General features: G+C 36.9%; 1 protein-coding gene across 1 annotated transcript in view; it reads left to right on the forward strand.

Annotated features, from left to right (window-relative positions):
• The window catches only part of LOC112053760 (ras-related protein Rac1), a 59,643-nt gene that overhangs the window by 29,519 nt on the left and 8,500 nt on the right, over positions 1 to 21,624 (forward strand). The window contains exons 2-4 of the mRNA XM_024093304.2: positions 16,787 to 16,858; positions 19,649 to 19,829; positions 20,538 to 20,672. Of these exons, the coding sequence (XP_023949072.1) occupies positions 16,787 to 16,858; positions 19,649 to 19,829; positions 20,538 to 20,672 (388 nt within the window). The remainder of the gene's footprint in view (positions 1 to 16,786; positions 16,859 to 19,648; positions 19,830 to 20,537; positions 20,673 to 21,624) is intronic.

Consider the following 21,624-nt stretch of genomic DNA (forward strand, 5'->3'; position numbering starts at 1 on the left):
ACCGATTTCCAAAATTCTTTTTTTGTTTGAAACGGTATAGTCCCCATTTGGTCCCATTGCCATCATGTCAAGATCTGATGATGGAATCCTGGAGGAATTGAGGGGAACTTTCGAAAATTATATGGATGTCTAGTGTCTTCGTAAACTTTTCCATTTAGTACTTTTAAGCACTACAATTTCATGAAGGTTTGAAATCGATCTGATGATGGAGCCATAAAACAGACGAGGGAACTCCTCGGCGATTTACAGCAGTTACCTTGTGTTTGGGCTTCATTAATTTGTGTTAATGAGAACTTTCCACATAGATAAGTTGTGACTGTCATTTAGGGGTTTGGTGATGAAGACCAAGGACAATTAAGGGAACTCCTTAACAGTTTACAGTAACTACCTTGTGTTTGGCCTTGATTAATTCGTATTGCTGAGAACTTTCTACCTAGATAAGTTGAGTCTGTTATTAGGGGTCTGATGATGAAGACCAAGGTCAATTTAGGGAACCCCTTAACGGTTTACGGTAGCTACCTTGTGCTTGGGCTTGTTTAATTTGTATTGCTGAGAATTTTGTACCAAGATGGATTGTGACTGTCATTAGGGGTCTGATGTATTTGTTTAAGATGAAATTTTATACTAAAAATGGAAAAATAATAAAAAATTTTAATAAAAAAAATACAACCGACTTCAAAACCTAAAAACGTACCCACTAAACTAAAAAGCGAAAAATAACATCATAATATGTTCTACCTGCTGATCAGTATGAAGGCGGTGCTAAGCCGGTGATGTATTAATTCAAGCCATGTGTGAGCCATGTAGTGTGGTACTGTCAGAAATGGCTTAAATTAAGACAACACCGGCTAAGCACCGCCTTCATACTGATCAACAGGTAGAACATATTATGATGTTATTTTTCGCTTTTTAGTTTAGTGGGTACGTTTTTAGGTTTTGAAGTCGGTTGTATTTTTTTTATTAAATATGTAATCGTTGTGGTAAGACTGTTGATATAGACGAGATATTGCAACTAGCACTCTGCACTTCACTAGTAAGCTATTTCGTGATATCTATACTAATATTATAAAGCTGAAGAGTTTGTTTGTTTGTTTGATTGAACGCGCTAGTTTCAATCGGACTACTGGTCCGATTTAAAAAATTCTTTCAGTGATAGATAGCCCATTTATCAAGGAAGGCTATATTATATTTAAAAAGAAATAGGGATCCTTCCTGAAACTCCAAAAAACACACTTTATAAACGTCGACAGATAATATTGCTACAGGTATATAAGTCCTTCACCGATTGAGACACGTGATATTTAATTTGTAAAATGCACACAACTGAAAAGTTGGAGGTGCATGCCCCGGACCGGATTCGAACCCACACCCTCCGGAATCGGAGGCAGAGGTCATATCCACTGGGCTATCACGGCTCACTATCTCAATCGGTGAAGGAAAACATCGTGAGGAAACCTGCATACCAGACAATTATCTTAATTCTCGCGTGTGTGAAGTCTGCCAATCCGCATTGGGCCAGCGTGGTGGACTAATGGCCTTACCCCTCTCATTCTGAGAGGAGACTCTAGCTCAGCAGTGAGCCGAATATGGGTTGATGACTCATATAAGTCCAACTCGGTTGCTTTTGAAAATTATTTTTCGGGATTTTACAATATTGTAGGTAATACAGGGCCTTCAACCTCAAAAAAGGCCCGGAGTCCCGATTGCTGGGATTCGATCGAATTCACTACTTTCACTACAATAGCTCTAATAAATGGAAATTAATGAAACGCGAATCAGACTACAAGCACCCGAACATTGACTTTCTTGATTATTTTAGTTTCTAGAACACATTTCCAGAAAGCAGCTTTTCACATGCCATTCACAGAACTAGTTAAAACTTGGTAAGTCGTGTGCTAGAAAGCTGAACACAAAGCCATTAATGTTTATTGCCACAAGGTCTGTCAATTAATAACACAACGTAAATAGATTTCTATTGATTGAATTGTTTTCATGTGTGCTTATTCTACACTTTTTACAGGATATAAGGTCATCATCATCTTTTTCAGCTAATGGACGTTCTTTGCTAGACATAGGTATTCCTCTTGAGTCAGACATTGACGATCCAATAAGCTCACATGCCTGCAGAGCTGACGGTTTGACAGCCGATAAAACTGATCGTGTGTTGGTCGCGATGTGCATGACATCAAAACACGATCAATTTTATCGGACGTCAAGCCGTTCAAGGTTGCCATTCCAGCAACTTAGTACCTCGATGTCCATTGGCTATTTGAATGTGTGGCCCGCCCATTGTCACTTTAGCTTCGCGGCTTAAGCAATTTCGGTGACTTTAGTTCTTCTGTGGAGCTACTAATTTTTTATTTCAGTCCTACTTGGATGCCCGCTTTTAGTAAGTCATAGGGTGAAGCTTTGGGATATTCCAAAAAAGTATTTTTTTTTGGTGCACTTCTATTTGTGTTTAGTAACTTTAGTAACTTCACTTCTGTAGTTGAAAGACTATAGTGTATAATAGTGATTTCTTAAATCATTTTCCCATAACCAATAATATTGCTTGCTTTAGCAGATGTGTGTTTCTCACACATCTACTAAAGCAAGCAATATTTTTGGCGAACGAAACGAATATACTAGCAGGTATCAGATATGTACTTCTATAGGTACTAGTATAGTTTTATATTGTAGTGGGTAATATCTGGATCTACTGAACTGATTCTGAAAATTCTTTTACCATAGAAAGCCACGTTATTTGTGAGTGTCATAGGCTATATATTGTGCCTGTATTCTCACGGGAACCAGAACTATGTAAGTGAAACCGTCGGCTAGTATATTACCTAAGCATTTATTTGTTCTGTCCCATACAAAATAGTATGGAATATTGTCGGTGAATACATTTCAAAGGCTGAAGACGGAGTTGTCAGTTGACCGTTAGTAGATGTTATCAAACAACATTGTTACAGAGTTGAAATAGTACAGATTCCATGCCGAGATTAGGTACGTGGTTGTGGGGCCGTAGTCTGAGCAACACAAAGCTATGCTTCTACACAATGAAGTATGTTGTTTTGAATTCCATAAACTGTAACGAAGATGTGTAATATTAAATACTTTGACAGACGGACACACGAGTGATTCTGTAAGGGTTGTTTTCCTACTCGGATGTTCGGAACCCTAAAAAGAATAATACATAATTATGTACCTACTTGTTAAAACTGATATACGTACTGATTATAACGTAAAGCCTAAAACATTTGCATTTGGGTATTCCTTTGATAGAGTTGGTAGCTTAAGGAAGCAATTTTAAATGTGATGAAAGCTCAGACCAATTAATGTATAGGACCTGCCTCGCTAGATGTTACACAATGTATGATCAACGATCTAATGCTATTATAAAAACTGTCTCTATACTATCGATGTTTCACAGTTGTAATCGTGTTCGTCGGTTAAAGAGTTGAATGTTGTAAAAACGGGCAATAACTTATAGTATAAGATATAATACCAAATCTATCTCGTTTTCCTCAGAAAATGACAATTTTGTTAGTGAATAAGGCTGCGATACCATGGTCCTTTTATAATTGGTCTGAGGGTGTAAGGGATGATGTTATAACCCTTCGTTTCGTTAAGTTCTCTGGGATCGTTTAGTGTTAGACAAAGCAACAATTCCGCAAAGCAATTCACAGGCACATATAACGTTTCATCTAAATCTGTTAATCCTTACAGTGCAACGCGCCGTTTACGAAATTCGTGGGCGAAATCCACAGCGACAGCTAGAAATTTGTAGACAGATTAGAGATAAGTATATCTCAGAAACAAACTTTACTGTCTGTTATTGGCTGGTGGGAGGCTTCGGCCGTAGCTAGCTACCAACAAAGACGTACCGCCAAGCGATTTAGCGTTCCGGTACGATGACGTGTAGAAACCGAAAGGGGTGTGGATTTTCATCCTTCTAACAACTTAGCCCGCTTCTATCTAAGACAGCATCATCACTTACCATCAGGTGAGATTATAGTCAAGGGCTAACTTGTAAAGAATTATTGCTATCGCACGCTCTCGTTCTTTTATTCAAACGTGTTATGACGTAGTATTTAAAAATCGATTAGAGTTAAATTGATTATAGGAAACAGCCTTAAGTTTACAAAGACCCAATCTAAACTGTATATTTTGTAAACAATACTCAGTTATTGGCTTCAGTTGTTTACTTACCGGAAGAGGCTAGGTCGCGGAGATTACTGTGAAATTGGACGTGCTATCGGAAACTTCCGGAACAAACAGACCGCCGTTGTCTATCGATTGACGTAGCCGACTTTCAGATGCTATATTGTGTCAGTGTGTTTGTAACTTTATATTATAGAATGAGAGTCTTTCATTTGATAAATGCTGAAAGTTTACACGCTTTCTTGCTGCTCATGCTTCTACCATACGTGTAGTATGTTAGGTTTCAAGTGTCCAGAATCTTAACCGTTTGATGCTCTGACAAATAAGAAGAAATTGTACACGAATTCGACTAATCGAGAGTAAGAAAAATAAAAATTAACAAGGAATAAGGTGTAAGAATGCAGGATTATTGTAACTACAAGTTTAAAACTAAAAAAATCGATCGACTTATCATTGTTATCCATCTGGCATTGTTGTATCAATAAATCTTGATTACCATAAAAATAACACTAAATAGAATGCCTTTTCTGTGTATAGGTAAAGGAAGAAAAAAATTGGGCTCAATGATACAAACTTATTTCAATAATTAAATCCTTATTCAATTTCTCCATGTCTTCCGGGAGCTTTCCTTCTTCTTGGAAGGATGCTCAAGTCATTCCACTACCCAAAAAATTAAATCCTTCCTGCTTTTCTGACTATAGGCCTATTTCCATCCTCCCATTCCTTTCGAAAGTTTTTGAGCGTTTAGTCCATCGTCAATTAAGCCTTTTCCTAACCCGACAGAATCTTTTAAATCCTTTTCAATCTGGTTTCCGCACTGGTCATAGTACGACTACTGCATTAGTAAAAATTACCGAAGATATTCGTTTTAATATGGACAATCAGTGTGTCACAGTGTTGGCCTTACTAGATTTCAGCAATGCATTTAATAATGTCGATTTCGAACTTCTACTAGCCAAACTAGCTTCTCTCAACATATCTCCTAATGTGATTGACTGGTTTCATAGTTACTTGTTCGGACGTCGGCAGCGTGTGCGAGTCAATGACTCTGTATCTGATTGGTGCACAATTTCTGCCGGCGTACCGCAAGGTGGCGTGTTGTCTCCTCTTCTTTTTTCTCTTTTTATAAGTTCTATTACTCTTCAACTTACCTCGCTCTATCACTTGTATGCAGATGATCTCCAAATATATGCTCAGTCCAAACTGGCTGATTTACCCAATGCAATAGATGCCATAAATAAAGATTTAGATTATATAGTGCAATGGAGTAAGTCTTATGGCCTTAAAGTCAATCCGTCTAAAACCCAAGTTATTATTATAGGCAGTCACAGTTTGGTTGCACGTATTGACTGGGATAATATTCCTTATGTAATCTTTGATGGAACGCGTGTGCCATTTAGTGACACGGTTAAAAATCTCGGAGTTACTTTTGACAAGTATTTCACTTGGGCCCCTCAGGTAAGCAGAGTAAGTGGGAAGGTGTTTGCATCCGTGGGGTCACTTCGTAGGTTACGAAACTTCCTTCCTTTATCTACTAAAATTGCGCTTGCACAATCTCTCCTGTTACCAATTCTCGATTACGCGGACACTTGTTATCTAAATTTGAGTGAAGAATTACTGGATAAACTTGAGCGCATTCAGAATGTTTGTATAAGATTCATATTTGGACTTCGCAAATATGACCATGTTTCCGAATTTCGCGAAAAACTCAAGTGGCCCTCGATCCGCCTTCGCAGGAATACTCACATTCTGTCTTTTTTGTATAATGTCCTGTTTAATCCTACGACTCCGATTTATTTAAAAGAGCGTTTTAGCTTTCTAAGTGATACTCACTGTCGCTCCCTTCGCTCCGAAGACAACCTAATCTTAAAAATTCCTTCCCATAATACTTCCTTCTATTCTAAATCCTTTTCTGTTAAAGCTGCTCGGCTCTGGAATTCATTGCCCTTAGACACTCGGCGTGCCCAATCTCTAACCTCTTTCAAACGGCTGGTAAACATGCACTTTTTTCCTCCCTGATCTTTTAATATAACTTATTAATCCAAATTACGCTTGTATGTGTATGTTTTATTTATTAATCATTTTTGTATTATTTTGTTTATTTATTTTTCTTTTGTGTCTTCCCTTAGATGCCGTCTTGTTTTTATGTTTTGCAGGTTTTCATGTATGTATGTATGTGTGTATGTATGTATGTATGTATGTATGTATATATGTATTTCTTTGTATATATGTATGATGTAGTTAAGTATAGTCTATGTATAATTATTATGTACTATTGCTTAATATTTATGTATTTAAATTACTTAACTTTTCTTATTTTTTGTGTGCGTATACCCGAATCGGTGCTTACGTTTTTTTTTTCTCTTCCACAGTGGTTGTCTGGAAGAGATCGCTCTTTAGCGATAAGACCGCCATTTGTACATTAGTTTCTAAGTGTTATTATAAGTTATTGTTTATTTTTGTTTTTAATGTACAATAAAGTATATTTCTTCTTCTTCTTCTTCTTCTTCTTCTTGACAAACAAAAACAAACTTGCTAATATCATCAGGAGGGCAAAGCGTCATGAAATAAATTGACTCATGTGATATAATAGACAGTTTTTCACACAATAAATGAGCATCTGTTACAATACATCCTATTGTATGAAAGTCGTACACAAAGTTCTGAACCACAATACCAGAAACACGTGATAGAAAAGTATTATTTCATTGTGGTATAAAAAACATGTGATGGAAATAGTATTGTGGTAACGTAACGTAAAAGCGTATACGTTTCAAATTGTAATAATGAATTAAGCCATGAAAGCCAGACAGACGGGCTATAAACGTTTTGTACTGTAAGCGAGAGGCAAGCTGTTATAAAAGGGTAGCGAAATCACGATGCGGGAGAGTACACGGACGTATAAAAATAAACACATAACGTAATAGTAGTATTTAAGTGTGTAGTCATTCATCGTAACCGTGTGTTGCTTAATGATGATCGAGACAATTAGAATAGAATTGAATAGAATATTACTGTTGTTTTGAACTCTGCGTGGACAGATATATCGAGCGATATGAATCTGATTACATTCTATGGAAATTTAGCCCGTTTGGTCATCCATTGCAGGACATAGACCTTTTGAAAGTATTTCAATTCTTAAAAGGACTTGTGTCTCGTGTATCGACTCCTAGCAAGTATCGAAACGTTCAAATGTTCGTACTTCATTCATACTTTGTATGTTGTACTATGTAGTCGTTAAGTTAGAAATGGCAAAACACTCTAGGAAAGCTTTCATGTTCATAAGTGTCAATCCTGTCACGTATGATGATAAAAGCTTAATACATAAGTGTAGACACCTAAAAGGCACTTCAGAATGTCATAACTCCTAATTCATAACTCATCATACGAATGGTTTATAACCTCTTGCAGTTTCATAATGATGTTAGGTTTGTTGCACTCTTAAGTCATTTGTATTGAAAGAAACCCCATCCTCTGTGAGAGGAAGCTTGTGCGATACTGAAAAGCAAGATCTCAATCGCGACGGTGAATAATGATTTCCGTTCATCATTAAAAATTGAGATTTTTTGATGGATTCAATTAATTGCATTATCATAATGAGTAAGTTTACCGTACATATTTGATAGTTAAATAAAACATTACTTGCACACGTTAACCAAACGAAGTTACACGTAACACGTGTGCTCCTAAATCACAAAACAAACTATGACGCAAATGAAACACGGTTCGAGCGTGAAGACACAAGTAGCGTAGAACAAAATCTGACTAAGCTTTTTTCTGTTAGTTACAATGGTCAAGGGCAATAGAATCAAAACCGTCTTTATGTCTATACATCATCTATACCGTCATTATCGTCTTTATTTATACTTTAACGTACTTATCGTAACGTATAGTTTTAAGAGTTTAATGCCCAGTTTCACTAATGATCCACAATATTTAAGGGGGGTCCCTTAAATATTGTGGAGCATATTAGCACATGTAGAGGCCAGTTAGGAGACCTACTTTCTTCTGTCTATTACGTCTGTTATTGAATACCTAATTTTGTTTTTGTTACCTAGTTTTTGCAATTGCACGTTGTAGAGTCAACATCTCCTGAGGATGCTCCGGTTTCGGGGTGAAACGTACGTAGAGAGTATTTTGCCGGACCCGGGTGACGTTGTCGCATGGGTTCGTCGACTTTTCGCGGATGATAGCAAAATAAATAAATCATTATAGAATACCTAATAGTTTGATCTTGGTTCTTGATCAGCTCAATAATTTTTGTAGCATTTAAGTTTTATTATTTTATGTCCAATTGTAAATTTATTTCTAATATCGGTACTCATATCAGTTGAAAATTAAAAATTTAACCTACAGATTAAAGAGTTTCATCAGTTAATACGGTTTGTGCTAACAATGTCATTTAATCATTACATTATCAATAGCTTAATGAGTTGTAATTGTAAATATTTTGTCTTCAATTATTGTTTTCTTTAAATAACTTAATGTTTATTTTCACTGATCCATGATTCATTTGGTACTTTTATGTAGTCGTTACTTGATAGTACGCACTTTAATAATTATGACTCATCGTCGGTTGATTGTACGTGTAGACTTCAACCTTGTAGTTGTAGATTAAGAAAAATGTTTTCCTAGGGTACAACTCATTATGCATTCGATTCTAATGTCGTTTACCTTCATAACAATACACAATTTAATTGAAATGAAATGAAACGAAGCAAAAGTAACGCGCTTTATTATGAGTCTAAATAATCCATCATTATGTTTCTTTTATATTTTATATAGAAGATTTCACATTGGTTAAGAAAGTCTAGACTCTCGATCATTACCATTCAATACAAAACATCGTCAGACGTCATAAACAACTTTTTAGAAAGTAATTCAAGAAGACCAGTCGGCCACTACCCTACTGCACTTATCTCAAATCGTCGCCTGGCCCGTGTTCCGACGCCTGTGTCCGCGACTCTCGGAGTTATAATACGGACAATGGGCGACACTTTATGGCCAGACGGTTTGTAGGGTTGCCATAATCTTCCAAGTATTAAAATATATAAATAAGATCGTCTGCAACATCTGAACGAGGTTATTGTACTACATCTTGCCATATTGCTTAATTTTTCAAGCAAAAACATCAACAATGATATCATCATCATCATCATCATCATCATCATCATCATCATCATCATCATCATCATCATCATCATCATCATCATCATCATCATCATCATCATCATCATCAGATCTTTTTAACAGTCGTCTAAAGGATCAGGAAACCCTTTTCATAGGAGAAGATATATGTAACTTAGACCCACCACGCTGGTGGTTTAACTAAACGATGTGTGATGGTGTAATTATGTGGAACAAAATGTAACTCTCATTTTTTAAGCCTTTCTATTTCTTTATTAAACTTTCTATAGTTCATAGATTAAGTGAACCAACGTGAGATCAATGGTGGTGTAAACCTCCCACATATTGAAGCCTTGATCAGATATCTTCAGTGTCACGACTTAAAAACTTACAAGACCGATTCCAAACTAAAACCTGGTATCCACTTTAACAAGAAACATTGTCTAGCTTGTTAGACATTCACATAGTATTGTTGCAGAAAATGTAGAATTAATAAATAATCAACAACTTTTTGTTGAAGAATCTGTTTTATTTAACTGTCCTAAGAAATTGAAGTTTCAGTTTTTGCTAGACAGAGTAACAGGTTCCGGTAATATTTTTCTTATGAATAAACAATGAGATGAATGATGAATAAACACTGTATGAATAACGTTTAAGTTCCGGTCCAATTTTTCCGGAATATCTTATTGGACTGAACAAAACCGTTACTAAATCAATCATCCCTTTCTATAATTTCTATCACTTTTAATAAATTTCTTTAGCCATGCATCTAAGTTAAAAGGCATGATACAAAATGAATTATTTTAATTAGTACAGATTTTTTTTTTCTTCCGTGAATTTAACTTTTGATTTTTTATTCAACTGAAAAAGAAAAAAAATCAAAAGAAGTAAATAGTTGAAGCGTGTTTTGAAAACGTAAACTAAGGAAAACCTTGTAAACTAACATCGACCTGTTTCTTTGGCCTTCTTCTTTGATCAGCCTTAACTGTAATTGTAGACAAATAACAATTCATCAAGACAATCAGCCCTGTTAATCTGCTTTGCTTTATTTTATTTCATTTGTTCGTTTCGGAATTTCGTTAGCGTGGATTCGTACCGTTTTTGCATATTATTACGTCTTTTATCCCCTCTGTCGTTTCCGTGAAACTGTGATTTGCTTACATTGTGAAGTTTAAAATGTTCTAGTAATGTATTATGGCCTATAATCTTAGCAACCTTTGATTCTGTTTTTTTTAAAGTTCATGATGAATTCACTAAAGTTTCATGCAAATATTGCAACCATTTTCTTACTTATCCTATAAAATCTATGGTATTTTTTTAATAATGCACTATATTTTCGTATCACTCACGCGTACCATGTAATGTTGTTTATTTAACTTTTCCTTAACTTTGTTTCCAAAGTTTTGTGCCAACTTTAACCCAGTTTGGTTTCGCGTTATTGAATAAAAAAGTTTATTTAATTTAGGAAAAGAATGACAGCTTATACATATTTTGGGTAATCTCGAATTTGAATTAGATTTTTTTTTATGGTAAACCAACTTACAGAGTTAGATAAATAATTGCGTGTAGGAATACTATAATATAGGCATAGACAATTTAGTTCAAATCAATCTTAATGAAACCAAGAGCGATTTAAATTGGATGCGCAGTATTCTTACCAAATGGAAGCCCTTATCACTTACACACCAATCAGCCCTAATTGGTATCTGCCAGGATGTCGTATTCAATGTGACACGAGGGATGAATATCGTGCATGCGACTTGCACGCAAACCCGCGTTTGCTAATATGACTTCTATGCTATTGGATATAAGAGTCACGATAATCCACCGACTGCTCTTGTGTGGCCTAATATACTCGTGTCTAGTACGTATTGTATGGCTGATTGAAACTGCATTCTCCTCTTGTCGTCGTCAGATAGTTTTCATCTATTCCATTCTTTACCTTTTTATTTATGAATGTCAATATGATCTACTTTGTCATCGGGTTTCATTAAATGAGTTTCAATCAATAGAAGCGTTGTTTTACTAATATTTGCTACGATTTTAATTGAATGCTTGGAACGATTGGAGGTCTAATGGGTAATTTCATGAATTTTGCATGAAAGGTTGGAAATTTTGTAATTCTGGAAAATGTTTATCGTGTCCGTGAGCTATATTGTTATATGTATATACGAAATACAGTCGTCGTTATACCTTTATAGTATACGATAGTTTTATTGGTTTTGATGTGGTGCCAAAATTTTCAAAATTGTTGTAGCTAGATTCACGATTGAGTTATTCTATGCATTTTTATATCGGTTATTTTTAGTGTCTGTATTTTACATACATTGAATATGCTAGTATCAACCTTTATGATGAATTTTTCGACTATTTGTTTTTTTTTTTTGGAATATTATTCTCGGCCTCAAATGTGTAATGCAACGGTCTCAAATCTCGTTAAAAATCTCTGAAAACTTCATAAAAGCTTTTTCGCAGTCACCGAGATCGACATTCTGAGATAATGACTTAAGTTGAGTAGCTGTTTGTAAAGTTTATGTAGGAACTCGTAAAACCTGAGCGTGTTTCTTCGAAGTCCGTGATTTATGTGAATAAGAAACTAGTTTTTGTCTGCGACTTCGTTTGCTTAGGATTATCTCACTATACCTACTTATGCAATTTTTCGTATATTCAATTATTGTAGTGCATAACAAAGAACTAGGCAAAAGTAAGGTAAGGTGTAATATGATTTTCATTATGAGATTCAAGAGGAAGGTATAAGCGTATAGGTTAAATTGTTTTTCACGCGAACGAAGTCGCGGGCCTCCGCTAGTAGTTTTACAAATTCTGAAACATCATGTAAATGATTTATTTTTGTACTGGAATTAATTAGTGTTATTAGATAATAATTAAAGGAAAACCAGTGAACAAAGCAGGAAATTTCGTGATAAATATGAAAGCTTATTACGAAATTCTGCATAATGTTTAACAGTAATACAATACTATGTATACCCCACAGGTTCGCCCACGTTTCAGGTATATCGGGGTATATGTGCTTATCCAGACTTTAATCTAATATCTACACTTCGTATGCTCTTTGACCTCTTTAATCCAGCCCTGTCGCAAAAACCGTTCTAAGCAGACATCTACTAAATAAACCTGCCAATTTCATCAGCCAAGCAGTATTCGAGATTTAGTAATATTATCTTCTGCTACATACATAAAATTAAGATTTCGAAAATTTAATTTCATTCAAATCCGTTCAAACTATATGGCGTGATTTAATAACATTCATCCAAAGATACCTCTATACCATTGGTTCCCAAAGTGGACCCCCAAGGGTCCACGGGAGACTCAACAGGGGTCTACATTGGCGTGACAAAAAAAATGGGGTTCACGGTTCGTAAGAGGGTGTCCATGAAATGTTATCTAGTTTCATACTGAATGGGGTGCTTTCTAAATAAAAGAAGTGTGAATTTATTGGATCCTTGTGCTGTGAGTAGATGGTAAATGATTAAAAGTAAAGTTGGATGGAATCATTTTATTCATTGGCCAGTTTTGGGGTTTTTACATCCACTCAAAGCACAATGAATTCAGCCATAATTCAGCAATTAGTTCTCACCTTTTATTTCGAAAACTGATAATCTTATTGTTTGGAACTGAGTCGCAACAGAAGTTTCAATAGTTAGATATACATATTTTATAGAATTTTGGAAAATGGTAATGTAGTTGTAGCTGTAGAAAGCTGAAGAAAGCTTAGGATACGAACGTTAGCATTCATTATATTAGTTAGATTACTTAGTCTAGTGTTTTAATACTTTAAACATCCTCCATTCTCGCTATGGGTAAAACGTGCTCGAGTACCTACCGTGTTTTTTTTTTTTAGGTCAACCTAGTTACCAAGGGCGTTATTTATGCATCGTTCGTAATCCGACTGAGTAATTTCGTCGAGGTTGCGATAAAATTAGGCCGGCACGTCGGGCCGGTACTCCAATATTTTTCATTACAGTATACACTCGTACCGCTGCGGTATGAACGGCAATTGCCAATATTGTTGCGTCATAAGAGGTCTGGAAAATGAAAAGCTAAACCTCTGCCTCCGATTCCGGAGGGTGTGGGTTCGAATCCTGTCCAGGATATGCACCTCTAACTTTTTAGTTGTGTGCATTTTAAGAAATTAAATATCACGTGTCTCAAACGGTGAAGGAAAACGTCGTGAGGAAACCTGCATACCAGAGAATTCTCTGCGTGTGTGAAGTCTGCCAATCCGCATTGGGCCAGCGTGGTGGACTAAGGCCTAATCCCTCTCATTCTGAGAGGAGACTTGAGCTCAGCAGTGAGCCGAATATGGGTTGATAATGATGACGTAATATATATTCGATTAGTATTATCAAGTGTTTTTAAAGAAAATATAGTATACTTATGATGTCAAAAAATGTTTTAATTCGACAATGATGCTTGTAAATGTTTGGGTTATTATGGTAGGCGTCCACAGATCCGCATCTTACGTATCGGACGAATCGCATCAAACGTATTCTTTGTTATAGAAAGTCATACAAGTGCGTACTGATCCTCATCGTACGGATCGCACGAATCTATCGTAAAATTAAAAATTCATATTACGCGATGCGTCCTTTAGTCATTAATAACCATTTTAACTGACTGCCTCACTACAGGACCAGGGCATTCCTTACAATTACCATTATCTAGTCTAACTGACGTACCATACGTTCACCGTCTCTAAGCAGCAATGCCGTGTTCAGCAGGGTTATTATGTAACTCGGTGTACCATTCAAGTAATCAGTCACTACGTCGTTTTTCATCGTATTTTCGTTTTTGCAATCATCTAACTTTGTGTTTTCAACGAAATGACACAATAAACGTCATTTTACGTAAAGTAACATTAGGCTAGTAGTGGTAGAAGCAGGTAGGAACGTTATTTTAACGAAAAACTGATATTTACGTAATTTTGTTGAAATATTCATGTTAGACGATAGTTAAAACAAAAATCATTGCCACTTGATGACAAATGACATATTCAAGGTAATTTAATAGAAAAAACTATATTAGATAATCACAAAAACGAAAATACGACAACAATCGATGTAGTGACTCATTGTTTGAATGGTACACTGAGATACATAATAAGGCCGCTGGTCTGAAAGAAATGGTTACGGGGAAATTAATGGCACATGAAAAAAGTTGCAATACAAACTGTAGCACTTGTATTAACTTTATTCTCAGAAAGACACCGTGCATAGCGAATTACGCAGTGAAACGCAAACTTATTGACTAAAAAGAGGAATTTTAAAAAATTAATGAAAAAATTGCACTCTATAATATATATTTTCTTCAATTTATATTTTCTTTTCTACACAAGTCATGTCGTCAAAAGATCATGAACGTTCAACATTATGACTCTTGCTTGCTGATGTTTTGTGTTATAAAGATTATTCCTTCCCACCTTTATAAACCGCTTAGGAACCCTTCCATATAACACTTAATGTCTTCATGATATTACCAATTTATAGTCCCCATTAAAAACTCATGGATCGCAAAGTGTTTCACAGCCCTTTGTCTTCTTAGATAAAGATATTATAGCTACATGATTTTAAATACAATAACTTGATACACATTTTCATTTATATGTTCTACTTAGCGGACAGCGACTTCATCTGCAAGGAAACCTTACCATTCTTTATTATACTGTAAAAAATATATACGGTCGAATTGAGAAACCTCCTCCTTTTTTGAAGTCGGTTAAAAATAGCATATAATTTGCTAAGTAACCTCCTCTAGTTTCCAGTGAAAGACACTTGGGAAAACTCAGCTATTTTGAAATCAAATATACAATTTTGATAAATACTGAGAAAAAACTTTAATAAACCCACTGACAGGATATTTTTCCGCTTTATTTTACCCTACAATTTTGGATGGATATTTACAAAATATCATAATTTATCCTAAAATTAGAGAGATTAGAGCCTATTAGAGCCGTGATAGCCCAGTGGATATGACCTCTGCCTCTGATTCCGGAGGGTGTGGGTTCGAATCCGGTCGGGGCATGCACCTCCAACTTTTCAGTTGTGTGCATTTTAAGAAATTAAATATCACGTGTCTCAATCGGTGAAGGAAAACATCGTGAGGAAACCTGCATACCAGAGAATTATCCTAATTCTCTGCGTGTGTGAAGTCTGCCAATCTGCATTGGGCCAGCGTGGTGGACTATTGGCCATTGTGAGAGGAGACTCGAGCTCAGCAGTGAGCCGAATATGGGTTGATGACGTATCCTAAAATTTCAAGCCGCAGTAACTTTAGATTTTTTTTTTTTATTTATGTACCTGTCTTAATAAAAAAAAAAATGGTGTCCTATTTCCAAGAAATTCTATAGTAGTGAAGAGGAAAGATATTCATCAAAACATCCATTAATTAAAGGATCAGACTGAAGCGAGGTTGCATTTATATTTGAACCCTCTGCGTAATGAGCACTGCAAACTGATCTTTGCATTGCAGCTTCAATTTAAACTTTTTTAATTTCAGCCGTAGTTTAATCTATTTATTTAAGTATATAAAACAACCTGAGTTATTTATTCCTTGATAGCTGTGTTTGCCTAGTGGATATGACCTCGTAAGACGTAGGTTCGAATCCGGTCCGAGGCATGCATCTCCAACTTTCAGTTATGTGGATTGTAAGAAATTAAATATCACGTGTCTCAAACGGTGAGGGAAAAACATCGTGAGGATACCTGAGAATTTTCTCAATTCTCTAGAAGTCTGCCAATCCAATCCGCATTGGGCCAGCGTGGTGGACAATTGGCCTGACCCCTCTCAGTCTAAGAGGAGACTCGCCTCTAAAAAAATCCATAACGCTGAAATGCCGAATCCCAGAGATGCATCAAAGTGGTTTTTAATCACTAATTGGGCCTAAAATTCACTAAATTTAGATTTCAATATTTGATCCTTCCTCGTTTCTCTATTATTATTTTGCTATTTACCTTGTACGTGATTGTCAACTATAGCAGTTTGCCAGACTATACTAACTATACTCAGACCATTTATAGAAGGACCTGTATCGCACTCATAGTCACGAACAAAATTGTCTGTCATTTCCTGATGAAAACAAGCTTAGATTTGGTATTATCTTATACTAAACTAGTAGTTTTTGCCCGTTTTTTACACAATTCAATTACACAAAAAGGTATTTTTACGGAGCTCTTTAACCAACGAACACGATTACAACTATTTAACATCGATTCTATAGAGACAATTTTTATAGTCGCATTAGATCGTTGATCATATATTTTGACAGAAAAGTAACGTCTAGCGAGGCCTATGATTTTTTAAATGAGGAACTGTTGAGTTTCTTGTCAGCTCTTCTCAGCAGAACCAGTCTTCCGAACTGGTAGTAGTCTTTACAAATGACGCCAATCTTGACGTTTTAAAAGTGCTTGTAAACTAAATCTGCATGATTGATTTTGATTGATTGAAGCTTGCCTACTATATGAAGGTTCATATGAGATGTTTTGTTTGTTCGCAGAGCTGTCGGTAAGACCTGCCTCCTCATCAGTTACACCACAAACGCCTTCCCCGGGGAGTACATACCAACAGTGTAAGTAATACATACTACTATAGCTTGGCAACCTCGTTCGTAACATTCCCGATGGTCCGCGCGGGCCAGGAGGCGTGTAGAGATGATTGTTGATGATGATGACGAGCACGATTCCACACCCGCGCAGTCTTTTCCCCCGTCGCCCCCATATCATGGGAGTGTCATTAACGAACTTGCCAGACTATATTCCCATTTCAACTAAATAGACGGTAACTTTTTTACCGTCTATTTAGTTGAATTTATATATTATTATCACAATATTCCATATGGCGGTAATCTCGTGAGCAAGGTGCTAGTATGTTGATCAAAGAGTTACCTATAGTTACTCTGAAAGTTTGATACTTTTTTTCTTTTTCAGCTTTAACCAGATTATCGTCATGTGAAACAGTAATATCGACAATATTGTCATCATTATTATTATCATTTAACGTCAGGAAAATTTTAAAGTATTTATTGGAATAATCCTCCCAAAATATCTGACCTAAATGTAGTCGTAACACAAGGAAAATTTACCTTCCATTTGATTTGACACTAATCTGGCATGACGGCATGGAACACGGGAATTCACGCCCGAAAGCATGTTACTCTAAAATCCGGAGCAAAGCATATAGCTGCAGTCTTTTATAATTTTACTGTGAGGAGTAAGATGAAATGTTATTCAGATTTTATGTTGTCTTGAAGCAAATAGTAATAAAGTGGTTTTGGCGTAAAGGAATAATTTCACACTATTAGCAGACACCCCGCGTAGTTCCCGTTCCTGTGGGCATGGGTGGGAAGATAAAATATAGCCTATGACACTAACGAATAACGTGGCTTACTATTGGTAAACGGATTCTCATAATCAGTTCAGTAGATCCAGAGAATCCTCGTAAAAGCTAACAAAGTCACAAAGTTGATGGCCCATTCTCCATACCTTGTTCGCCCAGAAAAAAAAGAGTTAAAAACTAGATAACATACGAGTACCTACCACGCAATTTGTAGGACAATGTGGCTGTTAGTTTGTATAACTATATTACTATTAATTAAGCAACAGTAAAAAGACAGGTGGTTAGTAACAATGTTTGATGACCTCGTTAGTGATACATGTTGGGAGGAAGAGTTCATCAAAAATTGTTACTAGTAAAAAAAGTAAAGAAAAATTTACTGTTTTTTATTGTTGCTTAATTTAAAAGAGAGAGTAATCAATTATAAAAAATGCTCCCCGGATCCTGAATTTATTACCTAGAAGGTTAACCTCTGCCTCCCGATTCCGAGGGGTGTAGGTTCGAATCCGGTCCGGGGCATGCACCTCGAACTTTTCAATTATGTTCATTTTAAGAAATTAAATATCACGTGTCTCAAACGGCGAAGGAAAAACATCATGAGGAAACCTGCATACCTGAGAATTTTCTTAATTCTTTGCGTGTGTGAAGCCTGCCAATCTGCATTGAGACTGCGTGGTGGACTATTTGGCCTAACCCCTCTAATTCTGAAAGGAGACTCGCGCTCAGCAGTGAGGCGAATATGGGTTGTTAACGAAAGAGACAGTTGGTTTGTAACAATGTTTGATGACCTATTGCTACAAGTTTATCAAAAATTATAAAAATGGTCCCCGGATCCTGAACTGTTACCTAATAGGTTAAAATTAATATGATTTTAAAACCAGCTACAGCCTAGATTTGTGTTTACATCTTTCACGAGTGAGAATAGAAACATATCGGCCACGAGGATGTTTTCGAAATTAGCTTGCAATCGGTACACCAGTATTAGTTCAGTTGTTACGTGTTAACTGTTAGTCATCGTTTAAACGCGATCAAACGATCCTGTGACGTTTGTTCCCGCGAACCCCGCCACCTGTTACTTCGGGAAACCTTAATCATAAAGGAAGTATTAAGTGCCGTCTGTAATTTGCTACTTACACACGCACGATACCGCTTCGCTTACTCATAAGCGCATTCCTGTCTAAACCTTATCAATTATCATATAGGCAGGGTCATGCTAGATTAGTTTTATGCAGGTAATTTGTATCATCATCATCATATCAGCTGATTGACATCCACTGCAAGACATAGGCCTTTTGTACGGACTTCCAATAATCACGATACTGAGCCGCCTGCATCCAGCGAATCCCTGCGACTCGCTTGATGTCGTCAGTCCACCTGGTGGGAGGTCGACCAACACTGCGCTTTGCTTTACTGCAATTTGTATAACTAGTAAAAAAAACATACAGTCAAATTGAGTCTCCTACTTTTTTTGACATCGGTTAAAAACGAGTGTATTTGAAAAAAAATTTACGTACTCGTAGTTTCCCTGGCAGAGCTTCGCCCGTGTGACCCTAAGGGGTAATTTACACGAGTAGCACGTTGCCAATGGCAGCTGGCAACTGCTACCGACGATGACTGCCGCCGAGACGTCGCTGTCGGAAGCAGTTGCTGTTCGTTTAAATGAACCCTAAGGAGACTAAAGCAAATCATCATTAAAAGGAATCAAACTTAGTCCCACCACACTGCTACGATGCGGTTTGACGGCCTTAGGATGATAATGTGAAACTCTTTAACGATTACCCTCAGATTCACTATCAGATGTCAGATGCTGACCAAATTTCCAACTCCAGGCTGAGAGTTTTTACTGAAAGTTTAACTGAAATAAACCTATTTCAGTATAAATTCCGAAAGTACTGAGTTTCAGATCGTTACAAACATACGAACAAAAAATTAAATCCTACCTCTTGATGAGTCCTGCCCCTTTATCACTGAGCTAATGAGGCTTCTTTATGATGTTAGTATAAATATCTTCCATTGTACGTTACAGATTCGACAACTACTCCGCGAACGTGATGGTGGACGGTAAGCCCATAAACCTGGGCCTGTGGGACACGGCTGGCCAGGAGGACTACGACCGGCTGCGGCCGCTCTCCTACCCACAGACCGACGTGTTCCTCATATGCTTCTCGCTCGTCAACCCCGCCTCCTTCGAGAACGTCCGCGCTAAGGTAGCCCACCATTCATCAACAGGCCTCTACAGGACCAGCATAACCCTCCAAAAAATCAAAATCAAAAATCATTTATTTCAAGTAGGCTCAGTTTACAGGCACTTTTGACACGTCAGTTGATTTGACACGTCAGTCTCCTTATAGATTTTCTTCATTTAGGAGGACGTTCGCGCTAAGGTAGTCCATCATTCATTAAAGCTTCAATAACATCACTACCCTGTATTGAACAAATTTTCTGTACAATGCTTTCTCTTTTTTATTTTTTACAAGTTTGCTCTTAACTACAATCTCACCTGATGGTAAGTGATGATGCAGTCTAAGATGGAAGCGAGCTAACTTGTTAGGATGAGGATGAAATCCACACCACTTTCGGTTTCTACGCGACATCGTACCGGATCGCTAAATCGCTTGATGGTACGTCTTTGCCGGTAGGGTGGTAACTAGCCACGGCCGAAGCCTCCCACCAGCCAGACCTGGACAAATTCAATCTGCCCAGCCGGGGATCGAACCCAGGACCTCCGTCTTGTAAATCCACCGCGCATACCAATGCGCCAGGGAGGCCGTCAAAAAACTTTAGCTAAAAACATTGTGCACGCCACTATGGATTAAGCAGATCTAATTTTACTTTCTGATAATGAAAAATTTATGTGCTGTATCATTATATTTTATGTAATAAAAATATTAATTGGACGTTTAATAACATTCCAGTGGTACCCAGAAGTGAGGCATCACTGCCCGTCAACGCCCATCATCCTCGTGGGCACGAAGCTCGATCTCCGCGAAGACAAGGACACCATTGAGAAGCTGAAGGACAAAAAGCTAACGCCCATCATTTATACATCAGTGAGTATTGCGGTTCGAAACAGTCGCTCAATATGAACCTGATATGACTGAACCAACTTTGTTGATGACATCTCAATGACAGTTAGAGTGATGGAGAGATCTATACTCAAATCTAATGAGCCGTAGTGATGGGAAACTATTCAAAAGCAATGGAGATATCTAAGCTCAAATCTGTGGGAGGGTGTGTATGTGGGAGATTCATAGAGACCAAAAGTATTGAATTAGTACATCATTATCAGCCTATTTGAATGGCCTACTACAACGCTAAACCTTCTTATTTCCTCCTCCTCCTCATTCGGTTGGATTTGAACCACCAGGCTAGACCAATGCTGTATGACCGGTTTTGGGTGATAATTTTGGACTCAGTAACAATCACTTTTAGATGTTATGTTCGTTAGTCATTATCACATTATTAGCGATAATGACCAACGAATGGCTAAACAAGCATTTTGAGGTATACCACCCACTTCCCCTACTTCTGAGTTCTTATGCTACCCCAGTCAAATAAGGAAAATAGGTCAACCTCGGAATGAGAGATTATAAGTTTTTTCCCTTTGGTGTTCTACCAAATACAGAAGGAGGAATAAGGAATAACTACTGAAAACTAAAGTAACGCGATGGTAACGGGTCATGTAATTGTTATGAATATTATCCTCTAAATGATGACGTCAAACTTTACAGTTCTCGTAAGAACAGATGTGTTTGACGTCATGACGTTTATGTCACCGGAGTCATACGCATAATCAATTTATTCCATGAAGACTGTTTAGATTTGGTAGTAGCGGTAATATGACAGATTAAACGCATTTGTGTGTAAAAACCAATATGGGACTGTAAGCCCTTGACAAAAATTATTTGTGAAATGAACCAACGTGAATAACGTTTAGATGGCTGTTACTGTATCAGAAAATAACTCTGAACACTATGCCGTCATTTCTGAGCGGTACAGTGG

This window comes from Bicyclus anynana, chromosome 11 (genome assembly GCF_947172395.1).
Source record: "Bicyclus anynana chromosome 11, ilBicAnyn1.1, whole genome shotgun sequence".
NCBI classification, from domain to species: domain Eukaryota; kingdom Metazoa; phylum Arthropoda; class Insecta; order Lepidoptera; family Nymphalidae; genus Bicyclus; species Bicyclus anynana.